Raw genomic sequence first — 19,310 nt, forward strand, 5'->3', positions numbered from 1 at the left:
TGCGTTCCGGTGGGAGGCTGGTAGTAGCCTGGAAGCTGCGAGGGAGAGAGGGAGGAGGCGGGTTTCTAACCTCCTGTCGAGGACTGCTTCGAAAACTTCGCAGAAGCAAAACAACTGAAACGACGGGGCGTGAAGAGGGTGGCGGAGGCTTAATGACTTAGGGGAGAGTCATTGTTAGGATGCTGGACCGGCTCGGACAGGGCTGCGGGCGCCCGGGGCTTCGGGACTTGCGAGAAGGGTCTCAGAAAGAGGACTTGGAGAAGGAAGGAGAGGGGGGAAGGAAGTTGCAGTGTACAAAGAAAGCCATTTTGAGGGGCGAAAGCAAAGAACGGAAAGAGGAGCGAACTTTCTCTACCGAGAGAGACTTGTCGGGGGAGAGGCAGTTTGCTAGAGTATCTAGATTCCTAAGTAAGACTGCTGTAACAGTAGAGCTCTCTGGCTGGCTGGAATGAGTGTTCAACCTCAGGAATACATGTTTCAGGGTATGGTTACTTTTTGGATAACCAAGTTCTTGCGGAGTGTGCTGGACTGTAGTCTCTGGAGAATTAAAATCCCGATCTGTATAGATACGGAGTTTGCTATGATTGAATTGGCAACGGCCTGTGCCCACCCCCCCTTTTTTTGGTGGAGTGGAAATCACAGGAGTGAATTCTCTTCGCGGAGGTCGGAGGACAGCTCTGCTCTGTTGGCTGTCTCGGTACTTTCTGGCTGGGGAAGGATCTGACGTCTCCTTCCCCCGCTTCTTCCTCTCCCTCCCCTGCCAGAGATCTCCTTTGTTTATTCGTGGATGGCTTGTAGGTGAATCTCCAGTGTTGTGCTGGTGCCTTGAAAAGTGGAAATGCAGTGTCTTGATCCATGATTTTTGCCCTAAACCCCTTATTACAAAATAAATAGTACATATTTTATTACCTTTTTTAAAAAAATGGAATCTCTACAAGTCCAACCTGGATAAATATTATTTAAATTTTTTCAGTCCACTATCGGTTTACTTGTGAAAGAACATACTTGTTTTGACCTATACATGTTTGTTAAGGTTATATGATACCCTTTAATATTCTTTTATTCTGCTTTCATGTGAGCATTTGCAAAACTTTCCCTCACTTGAGTATATGAAGTTCTAGGCGTGTTAGTGCTAGATAGGTGTTAGTGCTCAATTAAAGGTAACCTTTCCCTCCTTAATTTGTTTGACCAAGTATTTAATAAGACTCCATTTTCTATTCTTTGGGTATATGTATATGTTATATACTACCACTTTACTTTAGTTATCTATTATATATATGTGTGTATATATATATTATATATATACACATATATATATATAGCTACACATTGCAATCAGTCTAAAAGTTTTATCACTCCACAAATATTTTAATTTCTTCTGTCAAAAGTAAGCAGTGGTGTGCTAAATTCTAGTTAATAGTCAGGAATGTAGTTGATAGAAGCCTAGGTATTTTGAATAAAAGATCTCTACCTCTTCCTTACCACCTCTAATCTAAGTGGTTTAGATTTGTGTAAGTTCTAAATAGACTTTTTAATTTTTTTCTTCTAGTGAAATTTTCTTACCTTCTTAATATGTTTTTTAGGTGAATCAAAAAGGGTCCCAGGAAACCTGTGTCTGTTGAAGAAAATTCATCTGTCAATTTTTGATATTCAAGGAAGAGTATTTATATTCATCTTTTAAACTGGGAAGATTTATATTCCATTTTAAAACTTGTTGATATTTACAATGAATGGACATAGTGATGAAGAAAGTGTTAGAAACAGTAGTGGAGAATCAAGGTAAGCACTTACTATCAAGTATTTATGAAGAGAATTTAAAATTTTTGTGATTATTTTTAGTTTCCTAATAGGTGGCAGAGTTTTCAGATTCAGATTCTTCTTCTTAGCTATCCAAAGACTAAAAAGTGTCTAATATATGAAGCTTGTTTGGTAAAAAATTTTAATTATTTTTTTTTCCATTGAGGTATACAAAGAAGAGTTCATAGAAAGTTTGTCTTAAATCTTTGGAGGTTTCTATTGTTTGGGTTAATAATTAAAGCAAGAGTAAGTAAAAAGACATTTAACTTGATTTGACTGTTAATGCACTCTCCAAATAAAAGCAGTAAGATTGTCTTTTTTTTTCTGGCATTTTGTCTTCTCTACTTGTGCTGTCTAATATATAGTATCCACTAGCCATGTGTGGCTCTTTAAGTTAATTAAACTTACAAAATAGTCAAAATTCAGTTAGTCACACTAAACACATTTCCAATACTAGTCACTTGTGGCTAGTGGCTACCATGATGGACAGCACAGACAGAAAACATTTCTATCACTGCAAAAAGTTCTGGACAATACTGATCTGACATTAGTTGAAGTATTGCTGCAGTGCTACTCCCCCCCCCCCCCCCATTATCTTTCACATTTGAGTTGTAATTAAACTAGTATATGAATGAGTTAAAGGTTCTTACTTGAGCCATGTATTTGCAAAGAAGATACCGTTTATGGGAATAAGCCATATTAAGCTATTTTAATTTGTAAGAAACCTTTTCTAATACAGAGTCTTTAAATTCATCTGTAGACCTCAAAGTTGAGTTATCTGCACAACAATAATACAATCCATGTAGCTATTATATGTGGAAATCGGGAATATGGACGTTGGAATCAGATTGCCTGATATCTTATGCCAGTTCTACGTATTATCTTTGTGAGTTAGGGCAAATTATTTAACTTCTGAAGAATTGGTTTTTGCACTTATAAAATGGGAATTATGGTATTAAAGTTAGGATTGAAATGCTACATGAAAAGGGCTTAACATAGTTCCTGATATACTGTGCGCTCCATATTTGCTTATTATAATTTGCATCATGTTTTATGTAACACATAGGATACTACATAACTGAAACATTAATTATAGTGATGGACAAGAAACAGGAACGTTTTGGCAGTCAGAATTTCAGTAAAAATGTTGGATAGACAATGAAACAGTAGTTTATTCGTTTGACTTGAGCCTTGAGATTTTCTGGTCTTGTTGGCTATTTAGTTTATCAGCTTTCATAGGCAGACTGGATAAGAAGAGCATCATAGTGAAAAAGGAGCAGTTATGGAAAGCAGCATTATTTAGTTGAACAAGTACTGGTCTAAGAGTTACTAAAATCAGAGTTGACACTATCTTTGCACTAATTAGTTCTCCGAATGATTTCTTAACTGTGAAACAAGAATTTAAGTAAATGATTTTGAAGTTTCATCTTACTACTTAATGTATAAAGTATAATGTTTTAGACAATTTGACTAGAATCATCAGTGTTGAGAGGCTAAATTACAAGATGAATCTCAGCTGTGATTCAATCTCTACAGGTATACTGACTGTAGTAAGTGAATAGGAGAATCACACTGTCCACTTTCTCTTATTCATTAGTGAGCAATGAGATGGTTAAGAGGTAGAAATATCTAGAAACATAGGAACCAAATTACCCACAAAATAGGAAATAAGACTCTTGGGAGCAAGAGGTTATGCTTTGTTATATTCTGACCTGTTTCAGTAATCTTTTATGTATTTTGCTGCCATATCTGAAGCAAAGGGTGACTTCAGTACAGTAGTAAGTGAAATTGGATAGTATAGGGGAAAGAAATTAAACCCCGAGAAATCCATTTATTTAAAGTAATCTTTTATAATGCATACTCATTTTAAATAATTGCATATTCTCTAATTATTCTGAGTCATTATTTCACCCATACAGGCTTTAATCCTCAGAAGTGTTATCTATTCTTACAACTGCCTTGGTGTTTATCAGAAGGAGAACCTGCTTCTATTTTACTTTCATTTTCTTCCTTATTGCTGCTATGCTATCCTTTTCCTTTGCTTCACTGTCATTGTTACTAACTCTTAGGTTCTCTCCCACCCCCCATCCCAAGCTTTCATAACAGGCCAGTCCAGAGAAGGGAGATTGTGTCTAGTTAAAAAAGTGAGTTGAATTTCATAGATATAGGGATTTTCTTGCAAAAACCCAGAAGTTACCCTAACTATGAATATTAATACAGAGTAATGAGAGGAGAAATGTACTCTGCTTGAAAAATTTATATACATTGTAAATTTGCTTTTTATTGACTAGAGTTTTTAAATGCATTTTTGCTTCAGATTATTTTTATCCTTTGTGGAAGTTCCTGAAATGAAATAGAATTAAGAAAGGTCATTTGACATTTTGGCTTGGTATATAATAAGCTTTCTACTAAAAATTTTTTTTTAATTCTTTCCGTGTAGAAAGCTCTTTATAACTATTTACTGAAAGGAAAAATACACATAGGAAAATGTCTCTGGCTATGCTATAACTGTCAATTTTGAAACTTATTTACTAAGAAATGTGGGTCAGGATGCACCTGTGCATCAGTTTCAACTCAGCACAAAGTCTACTATCTCATTGAAGTTAAGTTTTCTAAAAATACTATTGGAAGATTTCAAAGCATCAGTTTCTAGCTGTGTGAATTTATGTTATATGCAACCAAGTTTTCTAATCCTAGTAAGACATTTTTTATTTTTCAGTTATCTTGAATGATGATTTACTTCAGAAATAGATTTATGGGTAAAGGCCAGAATTATATAGTCACATTTACTAAATTTTGAATGATTGCTATACATGCTTAATACTCAGAAGAACTCTGCTTGCCTGTAGATTAATTTTTTTTGTTTTTTGCTGATTAAATTTTTAGTAATCTAAGTTTGTCCATGTAAATTTAAGAATTTATTTGAATCACTATAATTACTTTATATGTTATGCTCTTGAAAGTTCTTATAGAGTGACAGAACTTGTTGGTGATGTGTGATAATGTTCTTAATCATTTAGAATTAATCTGTAGCTGGCAATTGAGCTTTGTTGGCCTGATTCTTAGAATTCTTTAATTTTTTCATTACAACTTTTTATAGTATTAACAATGCTTGATTTAATATATTTATGTATGTATTAAATACATGTGTGTAAATTTTATATTTACTTAGAGGAACTCTGTTGCACTTATATTTCCTTGGCTTATAGAAAATATTTTAATTATTGCTTTATGCTTCAAGAATTTTTAGATCTCAACTTTTAAAGTGTTTTGGATAGGCAATGAGTAGGAAATAGGATGAATGGAAATGTTCTAACTGAAAATCTCTTTTACAGAAATTCAGTCTTTAAAATACTTTTTAATGGTTATGAGAAGCCCTATAGTCTAAATGACCTGTTAAATTTAAGGAACATCAAGTCAAGGTTAAATTGAACACAGGTCACATTTTTCACCATCTAACTGTTTCAAACTTGCATATATTACATTTACTCTGTGATATACAGTTTTATGTTGTGCTATACCGTTTTTGGCAACATTGCATTTATGTATACACACACGAAGATTTCTTGCCCGGCTGGTATGGTTCAGTGGTTGAGCTATGAACCAGGAGGTCAGGGTTCGATTCCTGGTAGGGCACATGCTTGGCTTGAGGGCTTGATCCCCAGTAGGAGGTGTGCAGGAGGTGGCCGATCAATGGTTCTCTCTCATCATTGATGCTTCTCTCTCTCTCTCCCTCTCCCTCTCCCTTCCTCTCTCTGAAATTAATAAAAATGTTTTTTTTAAAAAAGAAAGATTTCTTGCCATCAGAATCTATTTCTTTCACTAAATGAATTTGAACAATTTCTAAAGGCCACACCAATTAAAATGGTGTTTCCTGAGCTTACTTTGCAATTATCTCAGAGTTAAAAAAAAAAAAGTTCATTCTTAAATTTCAAAAATTTGTACTAAAGAGCATTTTAAGGAAGACATGAAATTCCAAAGCCAGAATGGCTAGAAATCAGTGAGTTAAGGAAACTGTTTTTTAAAATTTCCTGTGATGTCATTAATTGCAGGAAAGTATGACTTTTTCATCTCATATTTTGTTAATTTCTCAGTTCAGTATGTGCTTTCTGCATCTTTTCTTATTAAGTTTTTCTTTCCTCAAATTTACATGTACTGAATTTAAGGTCATTCAAGATAATTTCTTAGGCTTTAAAAATTCAAACTGTTAAGTAGGAGCTTAAGTTATAGGTTACTCTCTCCAAGTAGGATTGATTACATCAAAATTTTCACAGAATTTCCTAGGATTGTGGTCAGTCTAGGTTACTGTATTCAGATTTATTGGTGGCTCATAAGGATAAGAGAATTGTATATGACTTGACTCTCAAAGACATTACATAGGCATGAGATAATGTGGGGCAAACAGTGTCTTTAATATTGCTAAAGTTGCTTATTTAAGATCTCGATGACTGGTGGGTTACATGGGTACTTCTTTGTAGTGAAGAGAACGAATAAATGGAGAAACCTTTTTGTTTTACATTTTTGATGGAAAATTCAAAAACATACAGAAATAGAAAAGTTGCAGTTCCAGTTGTGGTCACCTAGGAGCTTGTTCAGAATATACAACCTTGGGCCCCACCTCAGACTTAATGGATCAGAATCTTCATTTTAAATAGATTCCCAAGTGATTTGTTTTCATATTAAATCTATATATATAAAAGCCTAAGTGACCATCCGACCGGTAGCTATGACGCACAATGACCACCAGACGGCAGATGCTCAACACAGAAGCTGCCGAGCTGCGGTGACTTGGCAGCTGCGGTTCTTGGGTGATGCACCTGGAACCAGAAAGGAGGGAGCCTGATTCTGGGGTGCATCACCCAAGAACCACCTTCTTGCAATCTGGGATGCCTTGGGGGATGTCGGAGAGCCGGTTTCAGCCCGATCCCCGCAGGCCAGGCTGAGGGACCCCAGTATGCATATATATGAAGCTGTTTGCCTGGAGTCATTAAGAACCTTGCCATTTTTATTTATTTTTTTGTTATTAATGCTGCTGTTATACATGCTTTTTATTTTCTGGGAACCCCACAAAAATGGTGTCATGGGCCATGCCAGCAAGAGGCTGGGTACATTTCATTTTTCAAAAAACAATAATAATGGCAACCAGTAATTATTGAGCTCTTACCCTGACTGAGCCAGGCATAACACACATAGTGCACAGTGCATTACATGAATTTATCACAGTTCATCTTCACAAAACTGATGTGCACAGTATCAATGATTCCCACTTGTCAGAGGGGAAACCCAATTTAAAAATATTTTAAAATCTTTTTGAAAAAACTAAATTCCAGACTTTACTTGGATTTCATTGTTTTTTCCGTTAACAGTCTCTTCCTGTTCCAGGATTCAATCCAGAGCACCATGTTGTATTTAGTTGTTAACTCTCCCCAGTATCCTCTGGTATGTGAGAGTTTCTAAGTCTTTCTTGATTTCCTTAATTGTCTTGTGAATAACTGGCCAGGTATCCTGTAGTATGCCCCCAAATTTGGATATTTGGTGCTTTTATTAGGATAAGCTAGGGTTATCAGTTTTTAGAAAGAGTATCACAGAGGAAACGTGCTTTTCTATTCACATTATATGGGGAGCATAATATCCATGTGGCATTACTGATGATATTAACCTACATCACTTGGCCATCACTTAAGTGTTTGCCACATTTTTCCACTGTAAAATTACTTTTTTTCCTTTTCCATTCTGTATTCTTTTGAAGCATGTCACTAGAGTCTACTCAGGTGGGTGGGAGTAGGGAGTGGGAAATAGTTACATCTCTGCTGGAGCAGATATCTATATATAAAAAAGTGTAATATGCTAGTTAGACCGGACAGCCAAACGACCTTCTGGGTGTCCTTCTGGACAACCTTCCGGATGACCTTCCAGATGAAGCCAGGCAGCCTTAGTGGCTGCGAGGGCCTAGGGCAGCCATGGGCAAACTACGGCCCGCGGGCCGGAACCTGGCCCATTTGAAATGAATAAAACTAAAAAAAAAAAAAGACCGTACCCTTTTATGTAATGATGTTTACTTTGAATTTATATTAGTTCACACAAACACTCCATCCATGCTTTTGTTCCAGCCCTCCTGTCCAGTTTAAGAACCCATTGTGGCCCTCGAGTCAAAAAGTTTGCCCACCCCTGGCCTAGGGCACAGCTGCAAGGGCCGAGCCCCTTGCATGAATTTTGTGCATCGGGTCTCTAGTATACATATATTAAATGGAATTCTATAAAGAAGTCATTTCTCCCCCATTTATTCAATTATTCATTTATATATAAGCAAGGACTTATGTGTATGTATTTTATACTTTGGGTTATAAGCCAATAAATTATTTATTTTGTTGCTCACATTGTTCTAAGTTTGCTCACTGGGAGTTCTCTTTCAAATTGGCTTCTGTGTCTTTTTACTCACTTTCCATCCTTTTGCCCTAGAATCAACCATTTCTCCAAGAACTTTGGTTATATTTTTATTGATTTCAGAAAGGAGGGGAGAGGGAGGGAGAGATAGAAACATCAGTGATGAGAGAGAATCATTGATCGGCTGCCTCCTGCACGTTCCCCACTGGGGATTGAGCCTGCAACCCAGGCATGTGCCTTGACTGGGAATTGAATCCTGACCTCCTGGTTCTTAGGTCAACACTCAACCACTGAACAACGCTGGCTGGATGCAGTTTTGGAATTTTTAAGTGATATTCCCAGAAGAAACAAATTTATTAACTAGAATACAATATTTATGTATAGTGAACAGTTGCTATTATACTTAGCCTTACAGTTTTCTAATTAAAAAACTGTTTTCCCAAGTTACTCAAGTTAGCTCTCCTCTTCCCCTCGTCATCATGGATAAATCATAAATTTGTAATGAAGTTTAGATTCATTTGTTACTTGCATTCTTCCATCCTGGGATCCTCAGTCACATGGATTGATTTTTTAAAAACTTGTATATATTACATTTACTCTCTGAAATACAGTTTTATGGGTTTTGACAAGTACATGGAATCATGTATCTTCACCCAAGTACTGTATAGAAAGGATTCCTTTAACCCTAAAAATTTCCCTGTGTGTGTGTTCCCAGACCTACTGAATCAGAAATTTTTCGTTTTTAAAAAAGGTTCCCCAGGGAAAATTAACTTGAAGAAAGATTATTATGACATATAGACTGGTCAGAACCTCTGGTTTTAGGGAGAAACTTTAGGAATCTGTTGTTCCAGAATCAAGTTCTCTTCTATGTTAATGAAAACATTACTGTTTATATTTAAGAATATATTTTGTGTCGTGATGCGAGGTGACTGCTTAGTTAAGAAGTCAACTTTAAGTAAATGTTAAACTACATTTGAAAATTTCTTTAGTATGTATAGATTAGGTGAGATATAGTTATCATTGAGATTAACATACAGTAGACACTAAAAGTTCTGGCTAAACTGTACTGGTTTCTGGGATCCAATAGCTATAGTATCTCTCAGAGTTGAGGCATAAGGCACAAAAATAGTGGAGAGCTCTTAATGAACCACTCCTAGTAGCTGTTGTACATCTCTCCTGTTGCTGCTTTCATAAATAAAGTTCTGTGTCTTCAGGTAGTTGTTTAATTTAGATCAGTGATTTTCGACCTTTTTCATCTCATGGGACACATAAACTAATCACTAAAATTCTACAGCATACCCCCCAAAAATATTTTTGCTGATGTGACCAAAAACAGGTATAATTTTGACTCATTTACAGGCAACAGCTATTGTTGGCTGTTGTCATTTTGTAATGTGACAATCTAAGGGAAAAGAGGTCATTTCCCCTAAGTAGTCAGGTATTTGTGTGTTTTAAAAATTATTGAGGCACACTGGTTGAAAATTGCTGATTTTGGTGATTGAGCAACTACTAAGTCATAGATATCCTGAAATGCTAAAATTGGAGATTCTTTTCTAAAGTTTATAATCAAGCAAGAAACCTAAGCCTTAACTATTTGTACTATCATGTGCATATGGTAAATACAGAAATAAGAGTCCTCAGCAGTTAAAATGTAGGAGACAGAGAAGTTTGATTATAAGACAGGTGGTTAATTTCTGCATCAAGCCAAATACAGAATGAAGTTAAAAAAAAAATTTATGAGAGATCATTTAAAACGCTGGTAATCTTAAATTTGGTGTGTGTTAAAAGTCCTAGCAATGTGGTTTATAATATAAGGTGAGGTATTTTGACAGGCTAAGGCATAAAACAAAAAGTACTTTTTATATCCAGGAAAAATGATGTTAGAAGGCAATAATTACTATGCTGAAGAGTTTTTACGTAAAGAAATGGGGCCATTGGAGAAGAGTGGAGTTATAGTCTAAATGCTCTCAAGGAAAACCGTTCTTGTTTTTTTGTGCTTGAGGTAGAATTCGTGCACGGGTGGGGTCCCTTGGCCTGACCTGCGATTGGGCCGATCAGAGCCTTCTCACCTAGTCCTGATCAGGGTGGGGCTGGCTGGTGGGGAGTGGGGAGGGACTGCAGGAGGTTGGCTGTGGGAGTGCACTGACCACCAGGGGGCAGCTCCTGCATTTAGCATCTGCCCCCTGGTGGTTAGTATGCATCATAGCTACCGCCCGGTCATCTGGTCATCTAGTTGACCGGTCATAATGGTCGCTTAGGCTTTTATATATATAGACTAGAGGCCCGGTGCACGAAAATCATGCATGGAGTGGGGCGGGGTTCCCTCAGCCCAGCCTGCACCCACTCCAATCGGAGACCCCTCAGGGGATGTCCGACTGCCGGCAGTCGGACACCCCTCTCACAATCTGGTACCACTGGCTCCTAACCACTCACCTGCATGCCTGCCTGATCACCCCTAACTGCCTCTGCTTGCCTGCCTGATCACTCCTAACTGCCCTCCCCTGCCAGCCTGATCTCGCTCCCAACTGCTCTCCTCTGCTGGCCAATTTGGTTCTGATTGGTCAGTTTCGATGCCAGTCAGCATCAAAAGCTCCGCCTCCGCCCTAACCGGTTTGGCTCAGCAGATACATGTACCTTGGTTGCGGGTACATCCCCAGTAGGGGGCGTGCAAAAGGCAGCTGATCCATGTTTTTCTCTCACCGATGTTTCTAACTCTCTATCCCTCTCCCCTCCTCTCTGTAAAAAATCAATAAAATATATTAAAAAAAAAAATAACTCCGCCTCCTAGGCAGCCATTAGCTCCTCACAGTTGACCCAGATTTGGTTCTGATTGGTCAGTTTCTATGCCAGTCAGCGTCAAAAGCTCCACCTCCTAGGAGCCATTGGCTCCTTATATTCACCCAGATTTGTTTCTGATTGGTCAGTTTCTCTGCCAGTCAGCATCTCTGGGCCTATCAATGGGGCCTGATCAGAAAGGCAGGGCTGATCAGCAGTCCCAATGGAGGCCTGGAGAGAAATGGAGGCGCGTTTGTTGGCCAGGCCGGGAGAGAAAGAGAGGCAAGTTCTGATCAACGGCTGCCACAGAGGCTACAGATCAGACCCTGCCTCTCTGCAGGCCTCTCTCTGGGCCTGATCCGCAGCCCCCTAGGCAGTCAGTGCTTGGTTGGGGTGTCCGCAGCGGCCCCAGTCAGTGCTGGGTCGCCACGGCAACCCCGCATTGACTTTCGGTCTGGTCGAGCCTTCGGTTGTAATTGGTCATTACGACCCTGGCTCTTTATTATATAGATTACTAGAGGCCCAGCGTGGGAAATCACATGTGGTAGCTTGCCACTGCTCACAGCCCCTCCCACCCGCCACCCACCTTGCTGCGATTGAAGCCTGTGGGCCATGGGGGAGGGACCGAGAGGTGCTCAATGCATCTCATTGTGACGGGTTGTTTGGTCATCACGGTCATCATGGGCACTGGCTTTTATATATAGATTGCCATTTGATGGAACTACTGCAATATTTCCACTTCTGTAACTAAATTCTGGATTCATTAATAAAAGGAAGTTTGAGCTGAAAAGGAATTTTATAAGAAAAGAACTACAACTAGCTGTACACGCGTACAAAAACATGATCTTCTCTTTATTCCAATTTTAGCATGTATTTTATACCAAAGCATTTGCCAAGTGTGCAGTAGCTTATCCCAGGCATACTATACTACATTGATTAACTTTTTTTGCTATATGACTCACAGTAGATGGAGGTTGTTTTTATGTGTAAACATTCCCATGGGTATATGCAGACTGTGATGAAACACCAAATTACAAATAATTTTGTTAGCAAAGCATATGGTGCTGGAAATTTTGTGGGTTGTTTGTGTGTGTGTGTGTGTGTGTGTGTGTGTATGATGGTATTCATTAAAGTAATTTAAAGGCATATAAATATATACGTACATTTTCAGTCCTTACCCAAGGATATGTTTATTGATTTTAGAGAGAGGGAGAGAGAGAGAAACATTGACGTGAGAAAGAAACACCGATTGGTTGCTTCTCATACATGCCCCTACCAGGGACCAAACCCGAAATCTATGTCCTGATTGGGAATTGAACCCAATACCCTTAGGTTTATGGGACAATACTCCAACCAACTGAGCCACACTGGCCAGGGTTCATATAAATGGATTAGCTTTTTAAAATTGAAGTTTTAAATGTAGACATTTATTTTATTTGTGCTAACCTAAGAATTGTTGATAATTTCAAGCATATGCAAAAGTAGTGACAACTGTAAAATGAACCCTTGTGTACATATCATCTAGCTTCAACGTATTTTATCTCATGGCCACTTTAGTTTAATTTCTAAATTCTACCTACTACTAACCCCTCCTACTCAATTATTTTAAAGATTATTTTGAAACATCATGTAATCTCTACATGTTAGACTTCCACGTGATAGGGAATACCAATGAGGAAAAAAATTGTTATCAAGCTTTACCTACCTGTTGTAATTATAAATTATTTAATTTGAGATGTATCGTGTCATTAATAACAAATTTAATGTATTTTATGAGACTATTACTTAGTGACTTCCAAGCATAAACATATATACATAGGCCTTATTTCTCATCTGATTCCTGATTCCTGAATTTACAGAAACTTTTGAATTTACTGTCTTTAACTTAGATTCAACATGACTAAACCCAGTCATGCTAAATGTTATCCTTCCTAGCATCTATTTCTAGCAGCTTTATTCTCATTTATTAGAGACTTTAAGGTATTGTACTGTGCTTTAACAAAGTTTACTTTATAACAGGATTTTTGTCTTGGGGCACCAGGCCGGCAAGGGAGGGCAGTTAGGGGTGACCGGGCTGGCAGGGGAGGGCAGTTAGGGGCAATTGGGCCGGCAGGGGACCGGTTAGGTGTCATTCAGCCTGGCAGGGGAGTGGTTAGGGATGATCAGGCTGGCAGGCAGAAGCGGTTAGTGGCAATCAGGCAGGCAGGCAGACGAGCGGTTGGGAGCCATCAGTCCTGGATTTTGAGAGGGATGTCCAACTACCTGTTTAGGCCTGATCCCTCGAGGGGTCCCAGATTGGAGAGGGTGCCGGCTTGGCTGAGGGACACCCCTACTCCCACCCCCCATGCACGAATTTCGTGTACCGGCCCTCTAGTCCAGGGGTCCTCAAACTACGGCCCGCGTGCCACATGCAAATACAAATATTGTATTTGTTCCCGTTTTGTTTTTTTACTTCAAAATAAGATATGTGCAGTGGCATAGGAATTTGTTCAGTTTTTTTTAAAACTATAGTCTGGCCCTCCAACGGTCTGAGGGACAATGAACTGGCCCCCTGTTTAAAAAGTTTGAGGACCCCTGCTCTAGTCAATGATAAGAGAAAACCATTGATCAGCTGCCTCCTCCATGCCCCCTACTTGGGATTGAGCCTGCAAACTGGGGCATGTGTCCTGACCAGGAATCATACCATGACCTCCTAGTTCATGAGTCTGCTACGCTAAACCACTGAGCTATACCAGCAGGGCTCAAATGTTTAATAATTATTTTATGGTTTGTAGTAAAAGATAAAATTGATAACAAATTTTAACAGTATAATTTTATAGAGTTTAAACGTAGTCTGATCTTGGTCATCATCTGCCTAGCTAAACCTCATTTTCTAAATGACTTGTTCTAAGCTGATACATTTTAAATAGTGAGTTGCAACACATTACAAGACCATGATAAGATTTTTAAGTGAAAGAAATAATATAAACTACAATAGAAAATGCAGTGTTGTAGAGTATTATTTCATCAAGCTTTTTCATGTATACATGTGTACACATGCATATATGCTTCATCGTGATATAAAATGTATGTTATATAAGTTATGGTCTTAAAGTTTGAAAGCTATTAATGGCCTTGGCCACTAATTTGTTTTTTCTAATTGTAATTATTTACTCACTGCCTATTTCCATATTGTTTTTCTAGTTCTGTTAAAGTGGATAATGATCTATAAAAATAACTAAAATAAAGGCCCTGACTTAATGAATACCTATGTTAACTAACTGCTTGGTCCTTATGGCCCTTTCTCTCTCTGATACAGGTAGTTTAATTTACATATGTTTAAACATGCAGTCTTTTTTTTTTCTTTAGTGCTACTGTTTTGCGGTGTTCTTTTCATTCCTCTTCAGAACTTTTACACCCAGTCCAATATTACTTTCTTGACTTTTTAAAATCTATTCCAAGATTTATCAGAGCCGGTTTTTTCTATTAGTGATCTGGTGGTAAGGAAAGCAACTGCTCATTGCTATCATTTTCTTATTAAGGTCATTTGTTATTTTATTCTTCCTTTATGTTCCATTGCAGAATAGTTTCAAATTCCTGTGATAAAAAAAGCAAAGAATACTTGTAATATAAAAGAATCTTTGTTTAACTTGAGAATACATTGTTCTCATATATCCAGTACAGGTCTCAGTGTTTTCCAGAGTTCAAAGGATTGATTTAAGTGGAGATTTGGGTACAGAAAAGGGAGGTTGCTATTCTGCCATATGTGGGCTGAACTATATAATATAGACTCACTGCTACCCACAAACATGAAAAATGCTAAATGAAATAGAACATTGGGGAACAAAGTAGGTGCATGGCTGAACTTCAGAGAAAACTTTCCACTTGCCAGGAATAAAAGGGAACTCAAAGTCAGAAGAGGAGAGAGCAGTAAATTCTGAGCAAATATGAGAGGACGGGATGTTTGGAAGGATGTAAGGCCCTCAGAACAGGAGGTTGGGGTTGGGATTGGAATTAAGTATTTGACTATAGAATTAAGTCTCCTTAAAGCTGAGACCCTGATAGGATTGCCTTCTCTGCAAAGGGTCTAGAAAAACTCCCTGTAAATGCCTACAAAGATATTTTTTGTTGATGTTGTGAAGATAAAATGGAATACAGTATGAAAATAATTTGGAGGCTGTGAAGAGCTATTTAAAATTTTGTCTTAATTGGTGTGTAAATGAGAGAAAGGGCCATAAGGGTCAAGCAGTTAACATACATGAATAAAGCTGTCCAGGTATAAGACATTGGGGATAAGAGGGTGGGGGACCATTATGAATTGGATATCATATGCATCATTGAAAGGAACTAGTGGTACTTTGTGACCATGTGGTAAGTAGACCCAGTGTTTCCAAATTTCTGCTTCTTTAAAAGTAGCTTCTTAAAATTATTTCCCCCCCAAACAATTTAAAATTAGATAGATGACTTGGAGGAAGAAAAAATACAAAAGGAGAAAATTAGAGGCAGAGAAACTAGGAGGAAAGAGCAAGAAATCCTGCAGCCCAGGAGAGAGACAAGCTGCACGCCCCGTAGTCCTGGGCGCCAGCGGCTGGGCCTGCGCCTGTGGCCCAGAGAGGGACAAGCTGCCTGCCCCGCAGTCCCCTGCTGCTGTGGCCAGCCCAGGCGAAGCCAGCCCGGATCCTGGGTACCTGCGACTGGCCGGAGGAGGGAATCTTGGGTCCCGGGTGCGGGGCGAGGCAGCGGTTAGGGGCGATCAGACTGGTAGGGGAGCAGTTAGGGGTGATCAGGCAGGCAGAGGTGGTTAGAGGCGAGCAGGCAGGCAGGCAAGCGGTTAGGAGCCAGAGGTCCTGGATTGCGAGAGGCAGTCAGACATCCCCTGAGGGATCCCAGATTCCTCCCCCCCCCCCCCCCCCCGCATGAATTTCGTGCACCGGGCCTCTAGTATTATATGAAAAAACGAAAACTATGGTGTTTTTGAATAAAAATCAAAGAGGAAGTAGTAGTAATAATTAATTTACAAATATGTATATTTTCAGAGTTTGTCAGGTAAAGTGCAGCGGTTCTCGACCTGTGGGTTGTGACCCCTTTGGCGGTCGAACTACCCTTTCACAGGGGTCGCCTAAGACCATCCTGTGTATCAGATATTTACATTACGATTCATAACAGTAGCAACATTACAGTTATGAAGTAGCAATGAAAATAATTTTATGGTTGGGTCACAACATGAAGAACTGTATTTAAAGGGCCAGAAGGTTGAGAACCACTGTGCTAGAAAATATACAGTTATTTAGTAAAACACCCCCTACTAGTTTATGTTAAGTGCGTACTAAGTATCAGCAATCCTGAGTTGTCTTCTATAATCTGGGGGCAGAGGTCTAGGAAAGCTAAATTTTAGAACTGAAGGCTGAGTAGAGAAGGAGTACCAGGGAAGGAGGATTAACAAGCTTTCCAGGTATGGAGAATTGTTTTATACCAAGGCTGTAAGGTGAGAAGGCATGGCAAACTCAAGAGCTGAAAGAAGTAAGTGAGGCTAGGGTGCAGAATAGAGATAGGGGAGTGGTTTTAAGATGAAATTGGAGAGGTAGGCAGAAGTCCGATTTTAGTCATTTTATCCTAAGAACAAAGGTAAGCCATTGGAAACCTCAATGTGTTTTATATACCTTTTGCACAGATTCACTGTGCTTGGCTTCAACACAGATTATGGGATTGGGCCTAGGCATATGCAGTTAAAAAATTATCTTGATATTGGTTTAGAGTTTGAAAAGCATTTCTCCAATCTACTTCATAGATACTGAATCATAACATTTTAGTTACATGGAACTCACAAGGAAGTAAATAATTGACGATAGCTGCACTTATAAAGCACCTAAAAATTTAACTTGAAAAAACAGTTTTAAAATGGATTACATGTCTTATTGAACAGAATAGTAATTTTTCTGGTCACTCAAATTATTAACAACATTGGCTTATAATAACCCTCCGAATACTGGATAAAGATACTGGCCTCTGTACTATTCGAACCCGTGTAGATGTAAACGTTGAGCACTTTCCCCATCTTTTCTTCTGTCAGCCGCAAGTTTTAAGAGTTCTGAAAGTTTTGAAGGCAAATCAGAAGGGCAAAAATGGGAGTATCTACTGCCTACTTTCGTCAGCCCCTACTGAACAGTTTCTGGGACAAGTACAACTCAACATTTCTGCTTAATATCTTATTTGAACTTGAGCTAATAGCAGTTACTGCAGGGAGTTTGTGCTATACATTCTTTTATACTGGGTGACCATAACAGTGGTATTTCTGTTATTAAGGAAAAGATGATATGCTGAGTTAGGCAACTAGCAGTTTCTAAGGCAGCTGTTATATACCATTGGTTTTCAGTTTCACTTTCTTAATATTTCTACTTTTCCAGGTCACTTTAGGAAAAGCTTGTGTAGTTTTTATACTTCACCTGTGTTTTGGCCATTTTATTGACTGACTGTATAATAGCATACTACCGAATGTTTACCAACCTCATAATCATTTGACTTTGGTGGCTTTTAAATTTTCTCATTTTGTATCCTTTATCAGCAAATGAGATTTCACTTAATGACAAAAGCTTGTGGTATTGGAAATGTTTTTGTTTTATTTACATTTTTATTTTGAATTAATTTTTAATATCAGAAAAGTTGCAAGAATGGTACCAAGAATTTTAAAAAATTAATCTCTGTTGTGAAAAGTATTAAAGATGTCTCCTTTTTTCCCCCATTGACCTCCTCCACGCCAGGCCTTCTCCACACTATTGTCTATGTTCATGAGTTATGCATCTATGCATAAAAGTTCTTTGCAAGAATGTTTTTTATATACCTTTTGCACAGATTCACTAATTTTTAAATTTTTGCTGAATTTTCCTGTTATTTTCTCTCTCTCTCTCTCTCTCTCTCTCTGTCTGTCTCTGTGTGTGTGTGTATGTATACACACACACATACACACACATATGAGTATAAATCTGATTGTTTATGAAAGGGGGATATAAACATTCATAATTTGCTTAAGTTAAAAAAGGGGGGAAATAAGTTTTAAAAATAATTACTAAATGGGGAGAAAGGGCATAGTATAGAGGAGATAGGATGGAAGCTGGACTTTGACTATAAGTTTTGCAGCTCTCAGGTTCAATCCAAGTAAATAATAAATCCAAATGAATAAAAAGCAAATGACCCTAATTAAATCAATTGGCCATACAGAATTAGATTTTTTCAGTTGACTTTATGACAATAATATGATTATGGGAGCGAGTTTTCCTAAAGGACAAAAAGAATTGTAAAGAAATCTTGTTCTTAACCACATTAAGAATAACTAAACAAAGTAAATAAATACTTTATACTTCTAATATCTAAGGTAGAAACATTCTAATAATAAACCTATGCCACTAGAGTAGCCTAGATTCAGGCTGTTTGCTTTTATCTCCAGCCAGAACCATGTCTTGCCTAATAATAAGGAATGTTGACTCCCTATTCATCTTGAAGGACTGTCAAGATATGACTAAGATATAGGCCCATGATGGGCCCCTCACCCCCAGATTAAATAATTTATTTGTTTACTTTTCCGAGCATTTGTTGAGTAGCCACCTGTAAAAGGTACTATGGTAGGTACTCTGGAAAAATAAACAGTACCCTCAAGAAGCTTATAAACAATTAAAGTGAAATCCCTTTTGCCTATTCTTTCCTAAAGAATTAGTTCAACTATGCTTTCTTCTAAATGTTCTGATATTACTGTACCAAACTTGGTTGTGTCATCAGTGCTCCCTTTATACCTGGATCCATTATCTTAAATATAGCACAGAATGGTATTTATTGATTGACATGACCATCTATCCATACCAGGCTTATGAAGTTCTCTAAAGGACTGTCTCATCTCCATCTTTCCAGTGCCTAACATGGTTGTTCTCAGTTAAGTTTATTGAATAAGTAGATGTCTCTTACCTCTCAGGTCACAGTAGAATGAAATTGTATATAAGGAAAAATATCTTCTCTAATGTTCTTGCTAAAAGTTCTCTCAATGGACTCAAGTAAAATAGGGATAATATTTTTTGTTTTGTTTTTTTGTTTTATAAATCTTTATTGTTGAAAGTATTACATATGCTTCCCCCCCCCTTTTTTTAAGGGATAGTTTTTTTTGTTGTTTTACTTAATTAAAAGGCAGTTTTCTGTTTCTAGACCTCAGAACCATGTGATCAGAGGATAGAAATTGTCACAAAAATGATTTTTATATCATACCTCTTAGGAACCAAATTTTTGTTTATTGTTTCTATATTTCCATTGAAAAAATCTGTATATATTTGTATTTTAAACATTTTAATTTAAATCTCACGTTTGAAATAAAAACTTTTCTTGCAAACTTTTAT

The 19,310-nt window shown here is 37.9% G+C and overlaps 1 protein-coding gene across 11 annotated transcripts in view; it reads left to right on the forward strand.

Annotated features, from left to right (window-relative positions):
* The first annotated feature begins 1,562 nt into the window (after nt 1-1,562).
* The window catches only part of CHD1 (chromodomain helicase DNA binding protein 1), a 72,327-nt gene continuing 54,579 nt past the window's right edge, over nt 1,563-19,310 (forward strand). For 10 of the 11 annotated variants that reach the window (XR_002828028.1, XR_002828029.1, XM_006081192.3 and 7 more), the window contains exon 1: nt 1,563-1,779. Coding sequence is in view for 8 of the 11 variants with exons in the window: in XM_006081192.3 (XP_006081254.1) it covers nt 1,727-1,779 (53 nt within the window). In the remaining 3 variants the exon portion in view is untranslated. The remainder of the gene's footprint in view (nt 1,780-19,310) is intronic. The other variant, XM_023749717.1, reaches the window with a different exon arrangement.

This window comes from Myotis lucifugus, unplaced genomic scaffold (assembly GCF_000147115.1).
Source record: "Myotis lucifugus unplaced genomic scaffold, Myoluc2.0 scaffold_0, whole genome shotgun sequence".
NCBI classification, from domain to species: Eukaryota; Metazoa; Chordata; class Mammalia; order Chiroptera; family Vespertilionidae; genus Myotis; species Myotis lucifugus.